At 38.6% G+C, this 21447-nt stretch overlaps 1 protein-coding gene across 3 annotated transcripts in view; it reads right to left on the bottom strand.

The window, feature by feature from the left end:
- Positions 1–21447, bottom strand: part of HTR4 (5-hydroxytryptamine receptor 4) — a 207847-nt gene that overhangs the window by 48613 nt on the left and 137787 nt on the right. For all 3 annotated transcript variants that reach the window (XM_060765049.2, XM_060765046.2, XM_060765048.2), the window contains 2 exons: positions 15251–15404; positions 10701–11269 (listed from right to left, as the gene is read on the bottom strand). In XM_060765049.2, the coding sequence (XP_060621032.2) occupies positions 10701–11269; positions 15251–15404 (723 nt within the window). The remainder of the gene's footprint in view (positions 1–10700; positions 11270–15250; positions 15405–21447) is intronic.

Below are 21447 nucleotides of genomic sequence, written 5' to 3'. Positions count from 1 at the left end.
TATTTGGATCACTGTGATGTTGAAAGGCTTTCCTTGCACTCGAATTGAGATCATTCTGTCAGAAATGTATGCATCAGTTTATTTATTCAAGTGCATAATATGTTGATTCTACAGAGAGGCATATTACTAAATTAACTGAAATAAATGCTTTTATTTGATATTTAGATATAAGACAAACTTTTTGGCTGTCAACCCTGTGTATCATGAATTTCAACATTAGTACTTAGTCATCAATGAATGCATTAATATTATTTTTCCAATGCAATGTCCTGTTTGAAGCAAAACAGTGTGGAGCAAATTAAGAGCATTGCTCCTCCCAAGAAGTATCTGCCCCACTAAAATTTTCCTTCAGTCCTCAAATTTCTAGCACGACAAAGAATTACAGATAGAATATTATTCATACCCATAACTCTTATGCTTACAGTGTTTGCCTTACTTTGGTCACTTTGTGTGTTCCTTTTCTTTGGTTGCCTAACTCTTTTTCTTCGTGTTTTAAAATACTGCAGTGCTAGAAATTTGGAGACTGCAGAAAATCTGAGGATGCAGAATTCTTACTTGTGGGGGTAATATTCTAACCCCCCCCCCTCCCAGTAGCTATACCCCTGTTCACTCTTAGTTTTTCCTCCCTCAAAATATTGAGTAATTTAACATCCAAGACTGTGCCTGGCCAGCTATTATGAGTTATGATTTTTCAATGTGCCCTGTGTCACATTTATGAATGCTGATTTGCATGTTATTATGATGTTCAGTACTTGTGGAATTTACACTTAACTCTTTTCTCTTGCTGACAGATAATGTGCCAAGATATAAAATGCAGGAAGATGCCCAGCATCCCATAGATGCTGAAGCAAATGCCAACAACAAACCACTTTTCAAAACAAAACCAAAAAAATGTGAGACAGCTCATTAAAGAAAATTCACATTTTGATTAATGTTTTCTAATTATCTCAAGCACATTTTAAAGTCATTTTGAAAGCAGAAATTAATGGAAGTTAAACTGTAAGTAAACATATCTCTATAAAAGGTTTATTTAGGAATTATAAGTAATTGGGAAAACAGCTGGTCCATGCTCCTCTTTCTCCCGTTTTCATAATGGTATTTAAGCCCATTCTTGGGTAATATGTTCCTATTCATCAATAAAGCACTGCTTCTTAAACTGTGGGTCTTGATCCTAAATGGGGTCCCCTTAATACAATGTTGGGGTCACAAAATTTTGGCAACAGTGAAAGGTTTCTGAATGCTACCTAGATAGTTATGGGGATACACAGAGAAAGTCACTCGAGGCCAATGACAAGTTCATAATAATAAAAAATAACTTTATTTTTATACCCCGCCTCCATCTCCCTGAAGGGACTTGGGGCGGCTTACATGGGGACAAGCCTGATCAACGTAGTTAAAATAACACATTAAAATTCATAAAAATGGCAACAAGCAAAATAAAACAAAAACAGCATAACACAATATAAAAACAACCATCAAACAGACAACCAGTAGCCTGAGATATGCAATCAGTTGTGAGGAAGAGCTGATAGATAAAGTACAAGTGACAGATGACAAAAATTGGGGATAAAGGACAATATAAGGTGGAACACTATAACTCCAAGCAGGAGGCAGTAGTAAAGTGCAGGGACAGAAAGTTTGGTCATAACTGAGAGCCAAAATTATCTGGGGAAACCGTCTATTCAAAAGTATAATGGAACATCCATGTTTTTAGATCTTTATGAAAGATGGACAGGGTGGGTGCCAGCCTAATCTCCCTGGGGAGAGAATTCCAGAGCTGGGAGCCACAACTGAGAAGACCCTCTCCCTTGTCCGTACCAACCATGCTTGTGATGGAGGTGGGAGCAAGAGGAGAGCCTTCCCATATGACCTTATAGATTGCGAAGGTTTGTAGGGGAAAATGTGATCATGATGATGATAGGCAGGTCCCGAACCATTTAGGGCTTTATAGGTAATAACCTGCACCTTGAATTGAGAAATTCATGAGAAGAAAAATGTAATCATTATTTTAAAATGAACATCTTTTTAAAACAGTCTCCATATGAATTAGTGGTGTGGAAAATAGGGCTATAATCCCAATTTTGTTGATCTCAAGGACACCTGGGCCTAAACTTTTCAGAATTGTAGATAGTTCTTGTTGCACTTCAGCAGGACTTCACCTTGCTCACAGCACTCACCAAGAGACCAAGCATGGTAAAAAACACATATAAAAGGGGCCAAAGGTACCTTAAGCAAATAGAAGGGTAAAAACCCTCAAGTTAATAAAGGAAGCAAGTCCCAAAGGCAATAGGTAAATCCAGAAAACAATGGTTAAAACATGAACATTAATCCAGGAAACAAGGAGCAAAACATAGGCAGGAATCCAAAGGTAAATCCATAAAACAAAGCCAAACTTGAGCATGAATCTTGAGTCTTGAACTATGGCTTGAACTAGGAACAAGACAGCAGTTCCTCACTCCAGTAATGGTGTTGCTTGATCTAAAATCCTAACAGCTCTCTCACTAATTTAGGGACTGCATAACATGAACACATTCCTTTGACCTTGAGAGTCCTGCTTCTGCCTCCCTTTCTCACAGATTTTCCTGAACCTGAATTTCTGCCCATTCAGAAGCAGCCTGGTATCTCTGTCTAAGCCAGCTGCTTCCTTGGATGAGCTCATGTTATCCTTCTCCCCCTGCCTGTTGAATTCCAAAGCAGTTCCACTTTCACACTTTGACTCTGCAACAACATCTTGCGCCAAAATGCCCTCCGTTCCCTCAGCAACAGAAACATCTTGCTCTAAAACCCCCTCTGCCTTGATGTTCTGGCTACACAACCATCAGGCCTTGGTTCCCCAAACCCCTCATCTTCATCTGGCTGAACCACAACAGTTCTTTCGTAGATTATTTTTTCACTATAATACCCAGAACTCACTTAGCGGTCCTAAAGAAATAGCAACAATTTATTTTGCTCTAGTTTATGCTCTAATTAATTGCTTCCTACTGCAGTGTGTCTGTGAATAAGAACAGCAGGAGGGAAGATACTATGTATCCAATATTGTGCCCAAATGTTTCATTGTTTGTCTGTAACACAAACAAACTAGGTTGATAACACATGGTTTTCTACTGGGTATATCCCAGTGCAGTTTGTTCATCACGACAATCCAACCTTCCATAAACAGCTCTTCTTTCTAACATTAAGACAATTTCATGATTGTTGGTAATCCATGAGATGGATGACACAAGAGTGACTTCTCCAGACACCCTCCTGGATAACTATAAACACCTTTCAAGGTTTTTTTTAAAAACAAAAGCTAGATTGCTGGGCTTTGAGGACTGGAAAATCCAAGAAAATTGAAAACAACCACCAAAAAAAAGAGCTGTCATTAAATACTGTCCAGATGTAGAAGAGAAAATTTAGGATGGTTGCAAAAGTTCTCTGACCTGGAAGGAGATAAATTTACTTCCCCCAATACACTGCTCAATTCTTTTTATGACTTAAAAAACAATTTATCTGAAAAATATAACGAAGAGTTTTATTCTGTCTCTGAAGAATTTCCTCTCCAGGATTCTGTTTAATATCAGGGTTGGGAGCTATAAATCAGAGAGAAGAAGATTAAAGGGTAGAGAACATGAAAAGACATACAAAAAGAATATGGAATTTCTATTGAGCTGGAGGACTCAGAAGCTTTCCAGTGACATCACAGGAGAATATCACATTTTAACTAATCTCCATATATGCTAAGACAAATGACCTGTACATATAAAATCCCAACAAAGTATTTATAAAGACATCAGCTTATCCCTTCAGTCACATCTCTTTAGTTTCTTCTACTTTGATGGTGAAAACAGGAGTGAGAAATGCTAAAAAAAAAACAACACAAAAAAAACTAGAGGGCAAGGCAGGTATAAAATGATGGTGGCTTATTAACTTTAATCTTCAAAAAATATCTATGTCTTTATGAAAGTCAGGCACATGTATAAGTTGACCTCATGTATAAGTCGAGCATAGGTTTGGGGGCAAAGTTTTGGATTTTGATATGGCTTTTAAATATATCAAGAGTTATTCCACAGATACATAATACAATTTTCACAGCCAAGTATTCACAAAGTCCTTTTTGCTACTCAAAGAAAAGGTGACTCTTTTTTTGTTAAAAGTTACGAGACAATATTAACTCTTATGAAAAAAATGGAATCATTCCCTTTTCTGTGTAAAGTGGTAATAGGAGAAAAATTAATCAATCGTCAGAGAACCTAAAAGAAGCTTTACTCTCAGCTCACCTTTAAGAAGAAGCATCAAAGACCTGCCATTTTTCCTGCTCGGTATTCAAAAAGCCCAGAGCTGATAATACAGCAAAGAGGGCAGAAGGACTCAGTGCTTCTTTTAGGTTCCCCTACGATGGACTAAACTCTCAACTCTTGCCACTCAACTGAGAGAAAGAGGATTTAAAAAAAAAAAAAAGATAGATCAGTCAAATAAGTTTTTTGGAGGTCATTTTTCTGACTAAAAATTCTAGATTTATACATTTATAAGATGATTTTGAAATCCTGGAATGGCCTTCATATTACAAAGGTTAAAATAATACATTTTGACTAAGCTTTCACCTTCTGGTTTATTCAAGGCAACAGAGTACTTATAACAACTGAGAACAGGAAGACCGTTCTGGCCTGGTAAAACCATATAGCTGGCTCAGGAAACATCTCATTATGCCTCTAATGCAGTTAAGAACAATTCCTTTAACAAATGACCAGTCAACTTGAAAAAAGACTGAGGGGCTGATCTAGGCAAAGTTAAGCACTTGCACATGTCATTAATTTCAATGTGAGAGAATTAAACAGTTACTTAGGCAGGGATCCTGGCAAATTGAAACACATGAGTAATAATGGAAATTTTCTAGAAGGCCGGAGGATAAGAAAGCGAGTATCAGCTCACAAAAATGAGTGGTACATTGTATATTCTCAGTTAGAACAATTAAACTCCTTCATATTAGTTCCAAACCGTGCACATTCTTCTTCCTTTTGAAACATAAATTAAAAGTTTATAGACATTTATTTTGGTAAAAGAGCAAACTGGCTTAAAGTGTGGTTAAAGTGGCTGATTTAGCCATAGTAATTAATTGATAACAATAAACTGACACATCTACTTCTGGTGAAATTTTTGTATGCTATGAATTTATAGGGATGTGAAGATTCAACTGTTCTATCATTGCACATGCATACAAATGATTACTACAATTTCTTCCTTAGTGTAGGGAGCAAAAAATTATGTATCGTTCTTGTGCAGTATTTGTATGCTCAGAAGTTGTCTTGTGAAATTATTCTGCACAGCAATACAGGTTCCACCTTCATCACATCAAAAACCCAACCCTTGTGGACTTTTGTTTATAAAATCACAATTTTGAGATTTTAGCTTTTTGCATGTGCAAAAATGTTTCTGCTTCTATGCAAAACTTAAGAAAATTTGCACATGAAATAGGCAACTATTTGGCAAAAGATTTTTGCATAGAAAATTTATTCAACCTTTCATGCAAAAAAATTGTTGCTTCTGGATAGTGATATGCTTTCAGATGTAGCTGGTCTCTAACATCATCTGGAGGTGATAAATCAGGGGGAGAGATTTCTGTCCTTATTTGTAGAATTATTATTTTTTTTAATTCATTATCGCTGCTGAGGTGGACTATGCAAGTTTGTGATGTGATGATATGTGGTGGTGAAAACAGAGCAAAAGATTAGTACATTCAATAGGGCATCAGGACTATTATCTCTCTCAAGTCTTTCTGGAGTGTGCAGTCATATTACAGCAGTCTTGGCCCCAGGTTTGGGGAAATGTGCATGTGAATAATAAAGAAAATAATAATAGTCCAGATATAGTTGCTCAGAGCTGAAAGTGGCTTAGATGGAAATATTACTTAATTGGCATTTGTGTTAAACATTGGTGGAAAGGGGCACTTCTACACTTGTCTGCGCTGGACTATGTACAAGTTATCACTAGGCTATGTGTGTGTGTGTGTGTGTACGAGAGAGAGGGCATAAATGCAGCGATGAGAGTGAGTCTGGAGCACTGAAAAGTAAAGCATCCCATAATAGACTATTTCTATATAAAGAAAAGAAATTTGGCTTCTATGCCACATTGAAAGTAGGATTTTTACCATTATAAAACCGAATGAGTACCTAGTCTATGGAGATGGTGACTTACTGTAAAGCCAACAAATTAGGAAATACTCTAAAATATCCAGAGCTGAACATTTTATTGGGCTAGTAGCAAGAGAGACCAATAGGCTGAAGGTGGAAACCAGTCTGAAATCTCTTACTCTATTTATTTTGAAGGCCAAGCTACTTTCAGTGTTTTATGTAGGAGGAAAAGCTAATATAAAGAAACCTAAAATCAAGGCAGCCCAGAAAATTATGGCTCTGACTCACAGACTTCATAAAGGTCACTCTAAAAACAGCAGGGTATCAGATTGATGCTGAGTGCTCTAATATTTTTTCATCTCCCTCACAGCAACTCTGTTTTCCTTATTCATTAGAGGACATTGTTTGATGTTGCCACAAATGAAACTCATGGACTTCGGAGCTATCTTTAGAAGGACCCATCTTCAGAAGCATGAAAGCTCTAGACACTTCAAACTAGTCCAACAATTTGACAGGAAAAGGAGAAAGTTCATAATTACAACACTGTATGAACTCTTTGTCTTAATGTGTGGGTGATAATCACTGACTTGAGAGAAGAAAAACAAAGGTTAAGGTCTTTACATTTTATAGACAACTACCTGAAACTATAGTTAATAAAGTTATGGAGAAGTTTATTCAACCACTACTCTTGCTGCCTCCTCAAATTCACAATGTTTTCCTTGAGGCGCTAAATTCAATGACATAGATATTTGATTGACTTCTCTATCAGTGACTTGGATGGAGACCAACTAAGCATATGTGTCGAATATTTAATGCCTTCTTTCCCACAGAATTCTCTCAAAAAGAAAAATGAGTGCTCTAACTGGTAAAATTAAAATACATCATACAATAGGAGGCTACAGCTTAACATAGGTAAAGAGTAATAAAAGAATGCAAAATGAATTCAGATTTTCAGGGCCACCTGCATCTATGGCAGACATCCTCAGAGGTTGTGAGGTCTGTTGGAAACTAGGAAAATAGGTTTTATATATCTGTGGAATGTCCAGGGTGGGAGAAAGAACTCTTGTCTGTTGGAGGTAGGTATAAGTGATTTAATTGGCCACCTTGATGAGCATTTAATGGCCTAGCAGTTTCAAGGTCTGACTTCTTACTGCCTGAGAGAATCCTTTGTTGGGAGGTGATTAGTTGGCCCTGATTGTTTCTTGTCTGGAATTCCCCTGTTTTTAAGTATTGTTCTTTATTTACTGCTATGATTTTAGAGTTTTTTAAATATAGATAGTCAGATTTTGTTCATTTTCATTGTTTCTTCTTTTCTGTTGAAATTGTCCACATACTTGTGGATTTCAATGGCTTCTCTGTGTAGTCTGACATGGTAGTTGTTAGAGTGGTCCAGCATTTCTGTGTTCTCAAATAACACAGATGGAACAGTTACAGTATTTCACAAAGACCTTCCACAAAGTTCAATCAAGTTAAGTGAAACCTATGCCAATTGTAGATACACCAATTGAAATCATTGTGTCATTTTAATTTCTACTTCCTGCCCTGACTGTGATAAATGCTATTTTATTTAATCACTCATGTTTCATTAAATAAACTTGTTACATTAGAGCTGAAAGAAACAGAAACCTAAACCTATCATTATTATTGCAAGAATCAATCCAAATGTTAAGACTAGTACTTTAACTCTATACAGTTTTGAAAGCATTCAAGCAAGCCCTTCAGTAGAATGTAGCTTAGGATACAAGAGTCCAAATATTTAAATAGGTAAATGCAGTAATGGATACAAATTAAATTAATGTTTTCCAGTTTGTACAGATATGTATATTCTTCCTGCCCCAAAATACCATATTTTCCCTTCTATTACTGGATGAGATGTGTCTGAATAACTGGAAAAAGATCAAGAATATGTTATGACCTTATGGAGCTATATAATTATGTATGGGTTAAATACCACCAAAATGGACGCAATTCCAAAGAACCCAGGAATTGTACACCAAGGGCAAACCCTGATACACAGTTCTAGTTTTTAAGGGACAGACCTGGTTCTGAAGTTATACCAAAGGCAGTATCCAACACTATCATGGTGCTACTGGAAGCACCTTAATGCAGATGCAAGAGGGCAATCCACCTCCCTCCTATGTACCTTAGAAACATGAAGCACCTTTTCCAAATGGTTGGGAAGGTTTCCAGAACAGGTTTGCAGCACCAAAGAAGACGTCAGAGAAAGGGAATACTTTCACAAGTATCATACTAGATTTTGGCCTAAGTTTTCAATTCTTGCTGAATTCAATCTTTCTTGCTAGTGAGAAGAAACAAGTATCTGATTGTAAGCATGAGCACTGTTTGTGAAACATAATCTAGGATTCTCCAAACTTCTGGCTTACTGTTGCATGTTTCAAAAACATAGCCAATATTTGACATTATTTGGCTCCTGAAGAAAAAAAATCTGACTGATCATTTCAGGAATTTTCATGAGGATTTAACTTATGAAAATACATCTACATCGGCAGCACCCTCCCCACCTTCACTCACACACATACACACATACATACAGAAGTATGTACAAAGATGTGTCTCAAGACATTCCCAGGCAGAAAAACGCATATAGTTTTCCCTCCAATACAATTGAGGCTTCACTATTGGGGAATTAGTCTTGTTGCTGCATTGTCACCTGTCAGCCTTACAATGTCCTTGAAACATCTTTTGCATTTGTATTCTGTATTGATATAATGATATACAACTTTGGTGGTGCAGCATAAGAACTGGATCCAGATGCTGGGGCGTGGGTCCCTTGTAGGACCTCCCATTTATTGGATGAGTCAGGAAAGCCTAGGCTCAATTCAGGTGGTAGAAAGCCACATCTTCCCACTAGGAATCAGGGAATCACCTAGCAGATGGGTGTCTACAAGGTCTCACACCTCTGTTTTCCCCGGGAGCCAAGGCTGAGGTGGAATTATTCAGATAACAGTTGGAATATTTGATCTGATATCCAGACCTCATGCTAATCCACCACTATACAGCAGTCCAATAAACCTGCAGCCTCTTTATTCCCAAGGGATTTTATGTTGTATGTTGTGTGTCCGACTCTCCTTTCACCATGTCAACAGAATCAAATCTATTAACAGATGTACCGGTGCAAGAAGAAAAGAATCCATATCAACAGATATCAGTATATTTTTAGAATATCTGAACAAACTGCTTCAACATTAAAAGGGATGTGGAAAAACCGAGCCCCACATTTGATTTATTTTAGCACAAGCTTCAGTGCATCTCAAGAAACACTGATACAGGAAAACAGAGGGAAGAATAACAGAACTAATATTGGCCTGAAGAAATATGTCCGAATGAGCTTGTTTATCCTCTGACCCTAACCTGCCAAAAATATTACTGTTAACATAGTCAGAAAAGTATTTTCCCCCCACTGGGATACATTTAAAGCATGAAAGATTTCCAGAAGACAATCAGTTTCTTATCAAACACTGTTTTGGGATTTTCTCAGCTCCACAGCTTCTATACAAAAGTGTCAAAATAAATATTGTGAGGTTTTAAAACAGTAAGCTTCAGCAAATTGCTTTGTTGACACATAAATACTCCTTCCCTTGTAAATCTAATCCAAGTCATGTCTTGAACTAATACAGTGATTAATTGTCTCCATCCTTTACTGGGTCTCCCTTTCATGTGGGCAGTGGAGACCTTGAAAAGCCCCCGTTCTCCTAAATGTTTAAACTTCATAAAGTTGCTGACTGAATTCTGAGTCACGACATCCTTCAGGCAAACAGAGCCTGCTGTGTTGCTGTAAAACCTGCACAATAAAATGTATTTACAGTTGGTTTTTTAAAAAAGAAAGAAATAAAAAACTCCGAGTTTGGTGAGAAACCTGAAATCACAAAGCCTGGGGTTTCTTTGTCACTGAGCCCCCACATTTCTGTTTTACACAGATTATCATTACTGAAGAAACATTCACACTTTTACCCCATCCATGATTTACAGAGTAGTTTGGTATCTTTTTCCCAGCAGTGAGTAACTTGATCATGACTTCAAAGTGGCCATACATTGTGGGAGCTGTTAAAGCATATAATTTAAATGTACGCTGATACCTAGGAGAGAAATGTCTGCAAAGGATATAAATTATTACTCTTGTTATTGTTTGAGGCCCTATTGTGAAAAAATTACATCTTTTCATACACAAAAAGGGAGAGGTTTAGGTAAGCAAATTATTTTGCAGATCCAATTAGGACAAACCCCCAGGTAAAGTTTAGAACAAACACCTTCCTCATCAGTTCAAGAAACTGACAAAATGAAAACCTAATTGCTCTCAGACAATGCCTGGTGCACAGCACGCAATCCTGAGCGGCCAAATTCACTCATTAAGAGTCTCCAGCTGGGGGAGGATGGATGGAAGCCTGCACGATGAAGCAAATTTTACAGTGCCAGCAGAATCTTGGAAATGCTACAGCATTAAGATAACCTGGCTAAAGAAATGTCCTCTGGACATTTTCCTGCTTTAACCATCATACCCAACCTAGTTTTAACCACCATAACAGCCTCCTGTCTTCCTCAAACCAGTTGTAGTTTAGAAGAGTCACTCACCTTAGCACATGAGTTGATCCATTTATAGTAGTGGTGGAACAGGGGACAGTTTGTCCTAAAATGGAAGGCCTTCTGTATCGTTCATCACCACAACACAGGATGATGAGGAAGGCACGTCTGAAAGACTTGTTCAAAAATGCATAAAGAAAAGGATTCAGTCCTGAATTGATGTATCCAAGCCACAAAAAAGCAGTCCACAACTGAGGAGGAACTGCATAGTCTATGAAAGGGTCTATTACATTTGTGATAAAGAAGGGCGCCCAACATAAGCAAAAGCATCCCATGATGATACAGAGGGTCTTGGCTGCCTTAGTCTCAGTCTTCATGCGATGTGTGCTGTGCTGATCAGGGTGGTGTGGCCTCCCATCTGTTGGCGCCCCTGCACGCTGTAAAATTCGTATCTGGTGAGCATGCTCCCTGGCCGTAACATATATCCGGTAGTAGGCTAGCACCATTAGCAGAAATGGAATGTAGAAGGCCACCACTGAGCAGGTGATAGCATAGGGCTTGTTGACCATAAATATGCAGTAAGTTGAGTTTGACACATTGTTGAACTGCCTTTGCTCTATCTGAAGAGATGGGGAGGAAAGCAAAGAAAAACAGAAATGCATTACAATTTTTTCTGCTAAACTTAGTATAGCTCTCACTTATTGTCTCTCAGCTCTTTTTTTCCACCTGAAGAGTGAAAGTTAGCATCCCAGAGACTTTGGAATTTTCTCCACTAACTGTGTTCCTATTTTGTCTATTTATTTATTTCACAACTCTAATTTGCCTTAACCAATGTTTCTCCTACCCTATTACATTTCTATTATCTCTTTTAAATTTGTTGGAAAGCTATAGAAATATAGTGATGTTATCCTCACTGGAACCAACTTCAAAAATAATTACTCTTTTGGTTGCACAATATAGAAATATTTCATTGCTCCAGTTCTTGATTCCAAGTAAAGATAATGGGAGAGATGTGTTCAGTAATGAGATAGGAGTGGCAGGGAAGGGAGTGGGGTAATAAAGGAAAAAAGGTAGGTGGCTCATTTTTATAAACTGCGAAGAAAAATGAGGTTTTATGAGTGAATATTACAGAAATGTGCCACCAACCCTATTGTAACAGTTGTCCTTGACTAATTGTGCGAAACATGCTTGCTCACAGTTCTCTCTCTAACACTGAGTATAACAAGCAGAGTTATTCGAAGTATCACCACCATCATCCAGCTGGCAACTGAAGTAGCTACATGGTTCTAATGAAGCATGAATATATTTGCAAAGAAACTGCATCAAAGACTCCTGGAAGACTTATCTCTATTCTTCATGCTCTATTGACAGCAAATGCACTCGTGGATAAAAGGGAACAATTTAAAGAACTGTCCAAGCATAGAATTGAAAGCAAAATTCCACTGGAAGAAAATGAATACAATGAAAGGATGGAAATAAACAGGAGCAGAAATTATTCTTTAAAAAAAACATTAGCTAAAATACTCTGGCAGGCAGTCTGAATCTCTCTTCTATGTGAAGCACTCAATATTTTTCACAGATCACAGCTGATTCCCAGTATAAGTATGGAGGGATTCATTTCTCCTTTAAGAATTATTAATTTTATTTAACCTAAAACTCAGCACTGATCTCATTCTTCATTTTATTATTTTAAACCTGCTTTCTAGCTACTTCAGAATGTTGAATTAAAGGCCCAAGAGCCTGCTAAAATGCTTCTGGGATAAAAGACAAAAAGCGTTTCAAGAATACAATGAAGCATTATAATTATATCAAGATTTCCAAGGATGGCTGTATTGTGATGGATGCTGTTCTTGAAATCATCGGTCATACATTAATTTCTCAGGTGCTACTATCTAACAATGGGCATAACAAAAAGGACTACAGTGATCACAGTTTAAGGAAATTAGCTTCAGGAAGGATATTCTAGAAAATTAAAGTTATGAACTCGGAAAACATTCATCTGTTTTTTCAAGAATTCTCCCAACTACCAATGCTGTATTACAGGGAAATAAGCACCTCCACTGTACAGTGTGTAATAGCTCTACTCCCTGCTGGAGTGACTGAAAGGTGTATGTGTAACTGCGCAAGCAACTCCACATACTATCAGAGGCTTAGAGGGGTGATGGATAGTATAAAAAGGTCCTCTGTCTGTGTCAATTCTTTAAGGAAACTTCTTTTGAGCCTTATCACATAGAAGTTACATGATGGACACCAAATAAATGCCATTCGTGGAAACTCAATAGATAAATATGTGCAGAATCTAATTTTATATTCCCATGTAGAGACACACTTAGATAGGAAATGTGCTTGGTTTGTTCTGTAGTTCCTTGTTTTGAACTGGCCAAGTTGAACTTTCAGATCAGGAAATTACAACGTTGGTTACCATCACTTAATGTCCCAATTATTTATGCAGACACTGGACTGAAAGTGCCTATCTGCGTATGCCAAGTGAGTCAGGTAGGGGGAGAATGGATTCCATTGTGTCCACCTGATGCATGGGGTCCACTTGCCGTAACATGATTTTATCCCATGTTTTAAGAAAAGTCGAGGGGGTGCTTTGAAATGCTTGTCTTCACTTTGTGGTGGTGCAAACAGTTGGGCCACTTTTAATTCAGAAGTGACTTCACCTGCTTTCCCAGTCATTCCATTCCCCCCAAGATTGTCAGTCCAAGGATAGAGAATGGCACTTACCTTTCACCTGTTGTCCTCAGCTTATTAGTGATAATTGGGCACAAAACTGAAGGTGTTTGTATCTCGTTGCATCCACTGACAACAGGCAGAGCAATGAAGCAATTGGGAAAGGATGGGGGAAAGAAAGGGGCGACCCCTTCTTTCCCCTTCCCTTCTTCCATGTTGCTCTGTCACTCCAACTAGAGTTAGTGGATGTGACTTGGGACCACTTCCATCAGGTTTTGTGCCCAATGATTGCTGCTAAGCTGAAGATGACAAAGAGAAGGCAAGGATGGCAGTCAAGGTCCAGTACCACTGAGCCAGGCAGACTTCATTCATCCACTGAGTCATTTTGGCAGACAGCCATGTAGGTTTTGGTGGTACTAAACCAAAAGCCCTTCTCCAGATCAGCATTGTCACATAGGCTTATGTAGAATGGCCTCAAGGCTATTAATGAGTGTCCTCTTTGTTTAGAGTGTCCTCTTTGTTTCCCTAGCTATTTTAGGGAAACACTTGTGAAAGAGTGGACTTGTATAACCAGTCTCAAAAGGTAGGTAACAAAATCAGGAGAAGAAAATCTCAATTCTAGGGGCTGCATGTATTCCTTGTTAGACATGGAATGGCGACACTTGCCCCCATGGATTCCTCCCAAACTGTCATTGTTGTAAAACAAAATTGCTGATTCCCCCACAACCTCGAGGGCCTGCAATAGGTGATTTCTTCACATTTTGATAAAAATGACCCAAAGTCACTTCTGGTTGAGAAAAAAGCATCACTTTGCCCAAATCAGGTTATTCAACTCCAAATGATTGTAATGGCCTTTTAAAGATAGAAAAACATTTTAAAAGTGGAGAGGTCTTGACTTGCTTTTTTTTTTAAAAAAATCCAAGACTGTTAAAGGATAGGAGATTGGTAGCGAAACATGGTCTGCAGGCTACAGTTTTCCCACCCATTAACAAAATACAACGTAGTTGTAACAAAACAAAGCACCAGAATAACCTGTTGTTGCTAAAGAAATCTATGATGGAATGGAGCAAACTTGGGTAAAAGAAAGAGAAAAGCAGTTTAGCAATCAGTTGGCTTTTGCTTTTCTGCAGCAGTTGCCCTACAGACACATTATTTTGACAAATGTATATCTGGAATGCCACATTAATAGGATGTGTGGGCAAGTGATTCGGAAAAAGTTGGAAAAGAAAAATGCTGGACCAGAGAAAGGTTAAATGCTCCTTGCCTTAGTCACCTCAAAACTTAAATTGCTTTTTCTTTAACAAACACGGCCGTGAAAGTTTTGTTCAGATTGCATGCATTACTTCAGTTCTGAGTAGTTCTGAAGGAATACAAGCATCACCAATATCTTGGCAATGGCTCACTGCAAGAAAATTATTCAGCATAATTTTACAGAGACTTGCAGCTTTAGGATTCTATGGGTAGTTTTTAATTGTCCTTAAACTCACAATAATTGTATTTTCACAGAGGCATATGATGCAGTCATTTCTGTAAAGCAGGAAACAGGAATCAAGTCTGACATAATCATCTCGTTTACAAAGAGTCATAAATAATAAAAAGCCAGTGCCAAACTCACAAGTTTGCCTGTAGCACAGGGGAGACATGAGAGTCAAAACAAAGAGTGTCTGATTCAGATTTTACAAACAAAGCCTGACACATTCCCAAACACCCTCGCCTGTATCACATGAGAAGAAACTGCTTTCCTGCTTCTCAGTGCAATGATATAAACGATGTGGAAGCAATTTCAAATGTTTTGGAGCTTCTATTAAAAAAGTATTTAGTGCAATGGTCACGGATTTTCTAAAGAAAGTACATTGGCCAACATAAGACGTGGATTTTTGCTAATAGAGAATTTGCTTAAGAACAGATAACTGGGATATACTCACCAAGTCCACGATGCCAATGCTATTCCAGCCTTGCATTATAGGGAGAAATGAAATAAACATTGGGATTACCCAGCAGCCTCCCAGCATTAGAGCAATGCGCAAGGGGGTCATCTTATTCCTATAAACCAAAGGCTGGCAGCAGATAGCATAGTACCTAAAGGGGACACGAAAACAAGTCATCATAAATAATGGGAAATATTCAGAAAAAAGCTCTTTTGCCCTACTCTTATCAACAGGATCTTTAAAATGCCATCTATAATTGCCTTTTTTCCCAGCACACAGGCAACACAGAAAAAACAACATTTCTTTAGTTTTACAAGCAGATAAACACTAACAAATACAGCACCCTTTTCTGTCCCTTCAACAACAACACTTTTTTTTCCTTAAGCACATTCTCAATTATTTTAATGAATACCTGAATGATAGAAAAATAAATGACATTTTTATATATTTCCAGGGTTAATTAGAAAGGGGAAAATAAATGCATGGCAATCATTACACTGCTTCCAGAGTTTCCTTTGACCTCATTTTGGGAAAGACCTATCAGCCTTAGTAGATTAGGGGTTTCTACAGTAACATTTTCAAAGTCCTATAATGACCTTTATTGATTACAGGAAACAAGAAGACCAAGACATTTGATCATTTTCTGGTTTAAAAATATTTTGCTACCAGAGGCAAGGTTGCCTCAAGATATGGCCAGTAGTAACATTCACCCTCCACTGGTTTGGGGAACATTTGGTTGTTGGGGGGAGGGGGATGGAATAGACATGGCACCAATGGGATAACATAGTCTTCCAGGATCCCATAGAGAAGTAGTTCTCAACCTGTGGGTCTCCAGGTGTTTTGCCCTACAACTTCCAGAAATCCCAGCCAGTTTACCAACGGTTAGGATTTCTGAGAGTTGAAGGCCAAATCATCTGGGGACCCACAGGTTGAGAACCACTGTCATAGAGGATCAACCCAGGCAAATTCCCACTTCTGTTGCACACAGACACATACCGATTAACATTTCATAGATGAAAACCACCAACAGCAATGTCTCTAGTGTATTAACTTACAGGGCTAACCTGAAGCCATTCTTTGCAGTTTTTGTTAAAGATGTTAAAGAAACATCAGTCATTCCTCCCTTACTTCATATCTAAGCAAACCCTTCCCTTCATTTTGCCACAATACAAAAAATTGTAGACACTGTCATAAATCTTAGGTCCTGCATTCCATATAACATTTTCCTGGTTTTATATTATGACTTAATGGTATATAAACATTTTAATAGTTTATGTACAGGCTGAGAAATTGTCAAATAAAATGGATCTGACCTATAGCAGGCGGATGATATTGTTTTTCTTTGAGAAACAACTCTCAAAGCTTTAAGGTTCCCTTGTACAAGTAGCTATACACTTTGAATGCTGATACTAGTCATGTCTTTTTTATTACACAGGTAGTATTGCCAAAGCGTATGACATCTTGTGGGAAAACTAAAGTTAAAAAACTGAAGGTCTGTTCATAAACCACCCATCTGGTAGACCATTTAGCATTTAAAATGTAAATATCTGATAAACTGGGAAGGAGCTATCATTATTTGAACCACAGGAAAGAAAGATTCTGAAGAACATCCTAATGATCCTTTCCTTAGACACAGATTTCACCTCCTACTGGCATGAATGCTAAATGAGTTGAAAGATCTGCACAGGTGCCCATATAATAATATAAATAAGGATTTGTACTAGGAACATATATTTAGCAGATAGGAGAACAGAGAATGAAAAATAGCTGCAACTACATGAAAGAGATGCTACTTACTGATGCATTCTTCTGGTTGCATCATCAATAAACATAAAATGGCAGAGACAAAGGGAGTGAGTAGGGGACTAACAACCTAAACCATAAACTGTGCTGTGTTCTGCATCCAAACGAAGAACAGCAAACATTTACCCAGCCAGCTTCATGCTAGGAAAAGTAACTTGCCCATATCATATTTGGGGTGGCGTTTCCTCCATTTTTAAGTTTGATAGACTAAAAACAATCCTCCAACATTTCTACCCATGGTTCCCAATTTTTTTTGAGTTGTGGCCCCATTTTATAGAGGCAAAGTGACCTTTGACCCTGATACATTAAAAATAGATGATCTGTGGCACCGATACATGAAAAATTAGAGCTGTTGGCATGGCTACTGTGATGTCTGGACTGCTTGGCCTGTGGTTGAATACTTTTGGCTGGCTGCTCAGCTGGCCAAAGAAGGGAAATAGTGCAATGTGCTAGCAGTCAGATTCCTAGAAGTGGGATTATTCTATTTGTGTCAGCATATGATTTCTTGTATTCTGCAGAATTTAGTGGTATTGAAGAAAAACCATTGTCACCCATAAGAAACAAGGCTAGGCAGTCAGCACCCATGCATCACTAAAAAAATGACCAATCACAAGCTGAGCAGCACCCCCATTCCTCACAGCCAATTAATTCGATGAATGAAATATTGTTGCACATTTACAAAACTAATCTTTGCGGGAAGCCAAGATGTGATTTTTTTTGTTTTTTCTTTTAAAATTTTCATAGCACACCACTGCCCAGCAACTTCACAGAAAACCCTTCATGACCCCATTTGGGGTCATGACCCATGGGTTAGGAACCACTGATGTATACAAAAAGGCTTCTTCTGTAAAAGTGAATGATATCTGAAGGATACTGTGTGTTCTCTATCAAGAAATATGATGTATTGGAAAGGTCAGCACTTCAGCAAGGGACTACTTATGTACTCAGTAGAAAAATCTAAAGAAATGCTCTCGGTGGTGATTTCTTCAAGTCAACCACTACATCCTGTATTTTCCCACTACACTTTTTACTTTCCCTTAACAGATCTTTTCCAAAGGACAAGTTGACAGAAAAGGGCAGGAAGAGTGAGATCAACCTTTTTGTTGTTGACATTTCCAGACATTTCAGCTGCAATTTCAATGGATTTTACTTAAGACATGAAGAGTACTGCACCATCTTAAAGCAATCCTCTCCAATATTAATATCTCACGAAAAAACATCATTATTATTCTCCCACTTTGTTCTACTCTGTGTTCTGACTAGAATGTTCGAAGAAACTGATAGCAGTCAGCAACAGGGGCTAATCATTTTACTGCCACTCATTCTGCAACTGCTCCAAGATATGTGGGAGTTTTCTCTCTTCCTCCAAGTGTGTGCGCATATGTGTCCTCGAGTCATCTGTCAACTTATGACAATTCTATGAATTTCATGGGGTTTTCGTAGGCAAGGAATATTCAGAGGTGGTTTTGTTAGTTTGAGAGATAGTAGACTTGAGTACTTCCCAAGTGTTACCCAACTTTCCTTCCATTTCTCAATGCATCTTCCAGAGAAATGGCAGTAAAATCATGGGCACTACCTGTCCACAGCCAGAGTGATGACCCTAACCCTTACCCTAACCCTTCTCCTGTTACCCTAGTCAACACCATTGCAGGTGAAGGTCAACTGGTAGGACTCGTGTCACACCTGGAGACCACCACAACACAGGATGACAGTGAGGATGTTTGTGGCCAGATCTGGAGTGGAACCAGGGCAACTGTTCAGATGGGCCTGAAATCAAGGGAACAGTCTGAATGCTGTGTACAATGGTCAATCTCACCTCCCGTCTGCCAATTACATGACAATTTAACTTCTCTGCCACCAATCTAAGTGTATTGGTCTATGAGCACACCATTCACCCTTCCCTGTCCCACTGGCCCACCGACCACCAGAGACAGTTCACAGAGCCACTCAAAAATGGAGCGAAACTCCGACTTAAAGAGTGATGGCTGTTATCCAGATAGATCCCCTTTTTATATTGATGCACAGAAAGACACAATGAATACTTGTGGTGAAGTATAAACAGATTTGTGAAATTTATTTGAACTAGAACAAGAAGGCTTCTCAGATAATAGGAGTTCAGCTGCTTAGTGGTTTCACATGATTATCAAGTTGTTTCTTTAAAAGAAGATGGTTCCTTAACTTATCTTTCGCAGAACTATGTTCACTCATAGGTGAAGAAACTGGACTTTTCAAAACCCCTTGGTCCTCCCTTCCAGAGGCTCCTAATATATAAGCACCCTGTCCCTTACAGGCTCTCTAAAAATGTTACACTTCTCCCCAGAAGCTATTTTTAATTCCCCCCCCCCTCCAAGAGGTTTTTCCCCCCAACCTCCAAACACTTCTTTTCCCCTCCTCAGCCTTCTCCCAGTCCCCAGATTACTGCTTTCTGGCGCCCTCTACCTTCTGTAGCTAGGCAACACTCTTTAACTCCTCCACCAATCAGACACCACTCCCTTATAAGGAGTGGGCTGTTCCCTCCTCCTTTAGCTCGGATCAGATCTCTTCTCCCAGGGCCTAGAAATTTTCCTACAAACTAGCCTGCGAGGTAGGCCCATTCAGTTACACTGTGCCAAAATTCAGACTATCTCCTGATTTTGGCTAAAACAGCACAAGGTGGCATTAAAGTGGTTTTGCCCCATGTTATCCTGGATTTTCCTATAATGACTGCCTGGGACCATAATGGTCCAAGGAAAGAAGTAGCAAAACAAATGCTGGCAAATCAATTAAATCGCCAAGTCTAGCGAAGGGATGTCAAACTCATTTTCATCAATGGCCCCACCAGCCTTATGGTTGTCTTCAAAGGGCTGTTGAAACCATGGACAGAGAATTCATGGATACAGAAGGCCAAGTATTTTTTTTTCAACATAGTGGTCTAGGTTTTTTACTCTGTGTTTCCAGATGTTATTGAATGACAACTCCCATCACTTGTGATTGCCCGCCATGCAGACTGGGAATAATGGGAGTTGCAGTCCAACAACTCTTGTGGCTCTGAAGTTGGCGAAAAGTTAAAAGACACTTCAAAAACAGATGTCGTGTACACAAGCTTTGTATTATTTGTATTATTATTATTATTATTATTATTATTATTATTAAACTTTATTTGTACCCCGCTAGCATCTCCCGAAGGACTTGATGCGGCTTACAAAGGCTAAGGCCTCAACACACAATATAACAATACAAAACCTAAAGCAAATTAAAACAATTAAGCAAAATAAACAACAGGCAATAAACAATACACTAAGACACAATAAAACTGGGCTAAGTTCTGTAAAAAAAAAACTGTATCTAAATTCAAATCTAACCATCCTAATTAAACAGAACATACTGCAGGCTTCCAGATGTTGCTGTGTCACAACTCCTATCACTCTAATCATGTCTAATGATGAGGAATACAATGCATCTGGAGGGCCACATAAAATGACATGGTAGGCCAGATTCGGACCATGGGCCTTGAGTTTGGCACATGTGGTCTAGAGGAATGCATGCTGCAGATATCAGGCTTCCTCCTTCAAAATGGTGCAGATGAAACTTCAAAAGACATTGTGCTTAATACTTAATTTGGCATCACTGGAGTTTTCTCTTTCTCTGTGTGTGTGTGTGTGTGTGTGTGCGCGCGCGCTTGCAAACTGCACCAGACAACTCTATCAGAGGAAGTGACACCAAAAGGTCTGTCTATAGCAGTGGTTCTCAACCTGTGGGTCCCCAGATGTTTTGGCCTTCAACTCCCAGAAATCCTAACAGCTGGTAAACTGGCTAGGATTTCTGGGAGCTGTAGGCCAAAACACCTGGGGACCCACAGGTTGAGAACCACTGGTCAATAGTGTTTCAGCATTCCACTTTTATTTTAAAAATCCCTGTAGTTAGTTATAATCACAAAAACATTTTTCATCAGCCCAGCTTTTTACATGTACAAAGGTAAAATTCTTTATTGATTTACTTTTCGACCCTGCTTTGAATTTCATTGTTTCATTTGGATGGGCCACAAGCACACACTGTTGTTTTTATTGCTGTTGTTATGTGATATATACTGGAATGGAAGACACGATCCTGAAAGCAGACAAGAGCAAAGTGGACAGAAATCTCCCAAAGCGAAGAAGCCCTAAAGCCCTGTACTCTCGCATTAGTGCTCCCTCTAGGGCTAACTCTTAACTCAAAACACTGCTGTTATGTCAAAGCGAAACTTAAGCCAAGCAACAGCTCATAACTCAAAATTCTCTTAAGTTGACACACTCTTAAGTAGAGGATCCACTGTACTAATAATGCAGTGGCTTCTGAGAGGAAAATCACAAGAGCTATCAACTGGCTACATAATAAAGGAAAAAATGCCTGCTGTTTGAGTGTCATGTCTCCAT

The sequence above is a fragment of the Anolis sagrei genome, chromosome 2 (genome assembly GCF_037176765.1).
Source record: "Anolis sagrei isolate rAnoSag1 chromosome 2, rAnoSag1.mat, whole genome shotgun sequence".
In the NCBI taxonomy this organism is placed as follows: Eukaryota; Metazoa; Chordata; class Lepidosauria; order Squamata; family Dactyloidae; genus Anolis; species Anolis sagrei.
This window is presented reverse-complemented; position numbering and strand designations above follow the sequence as displayed.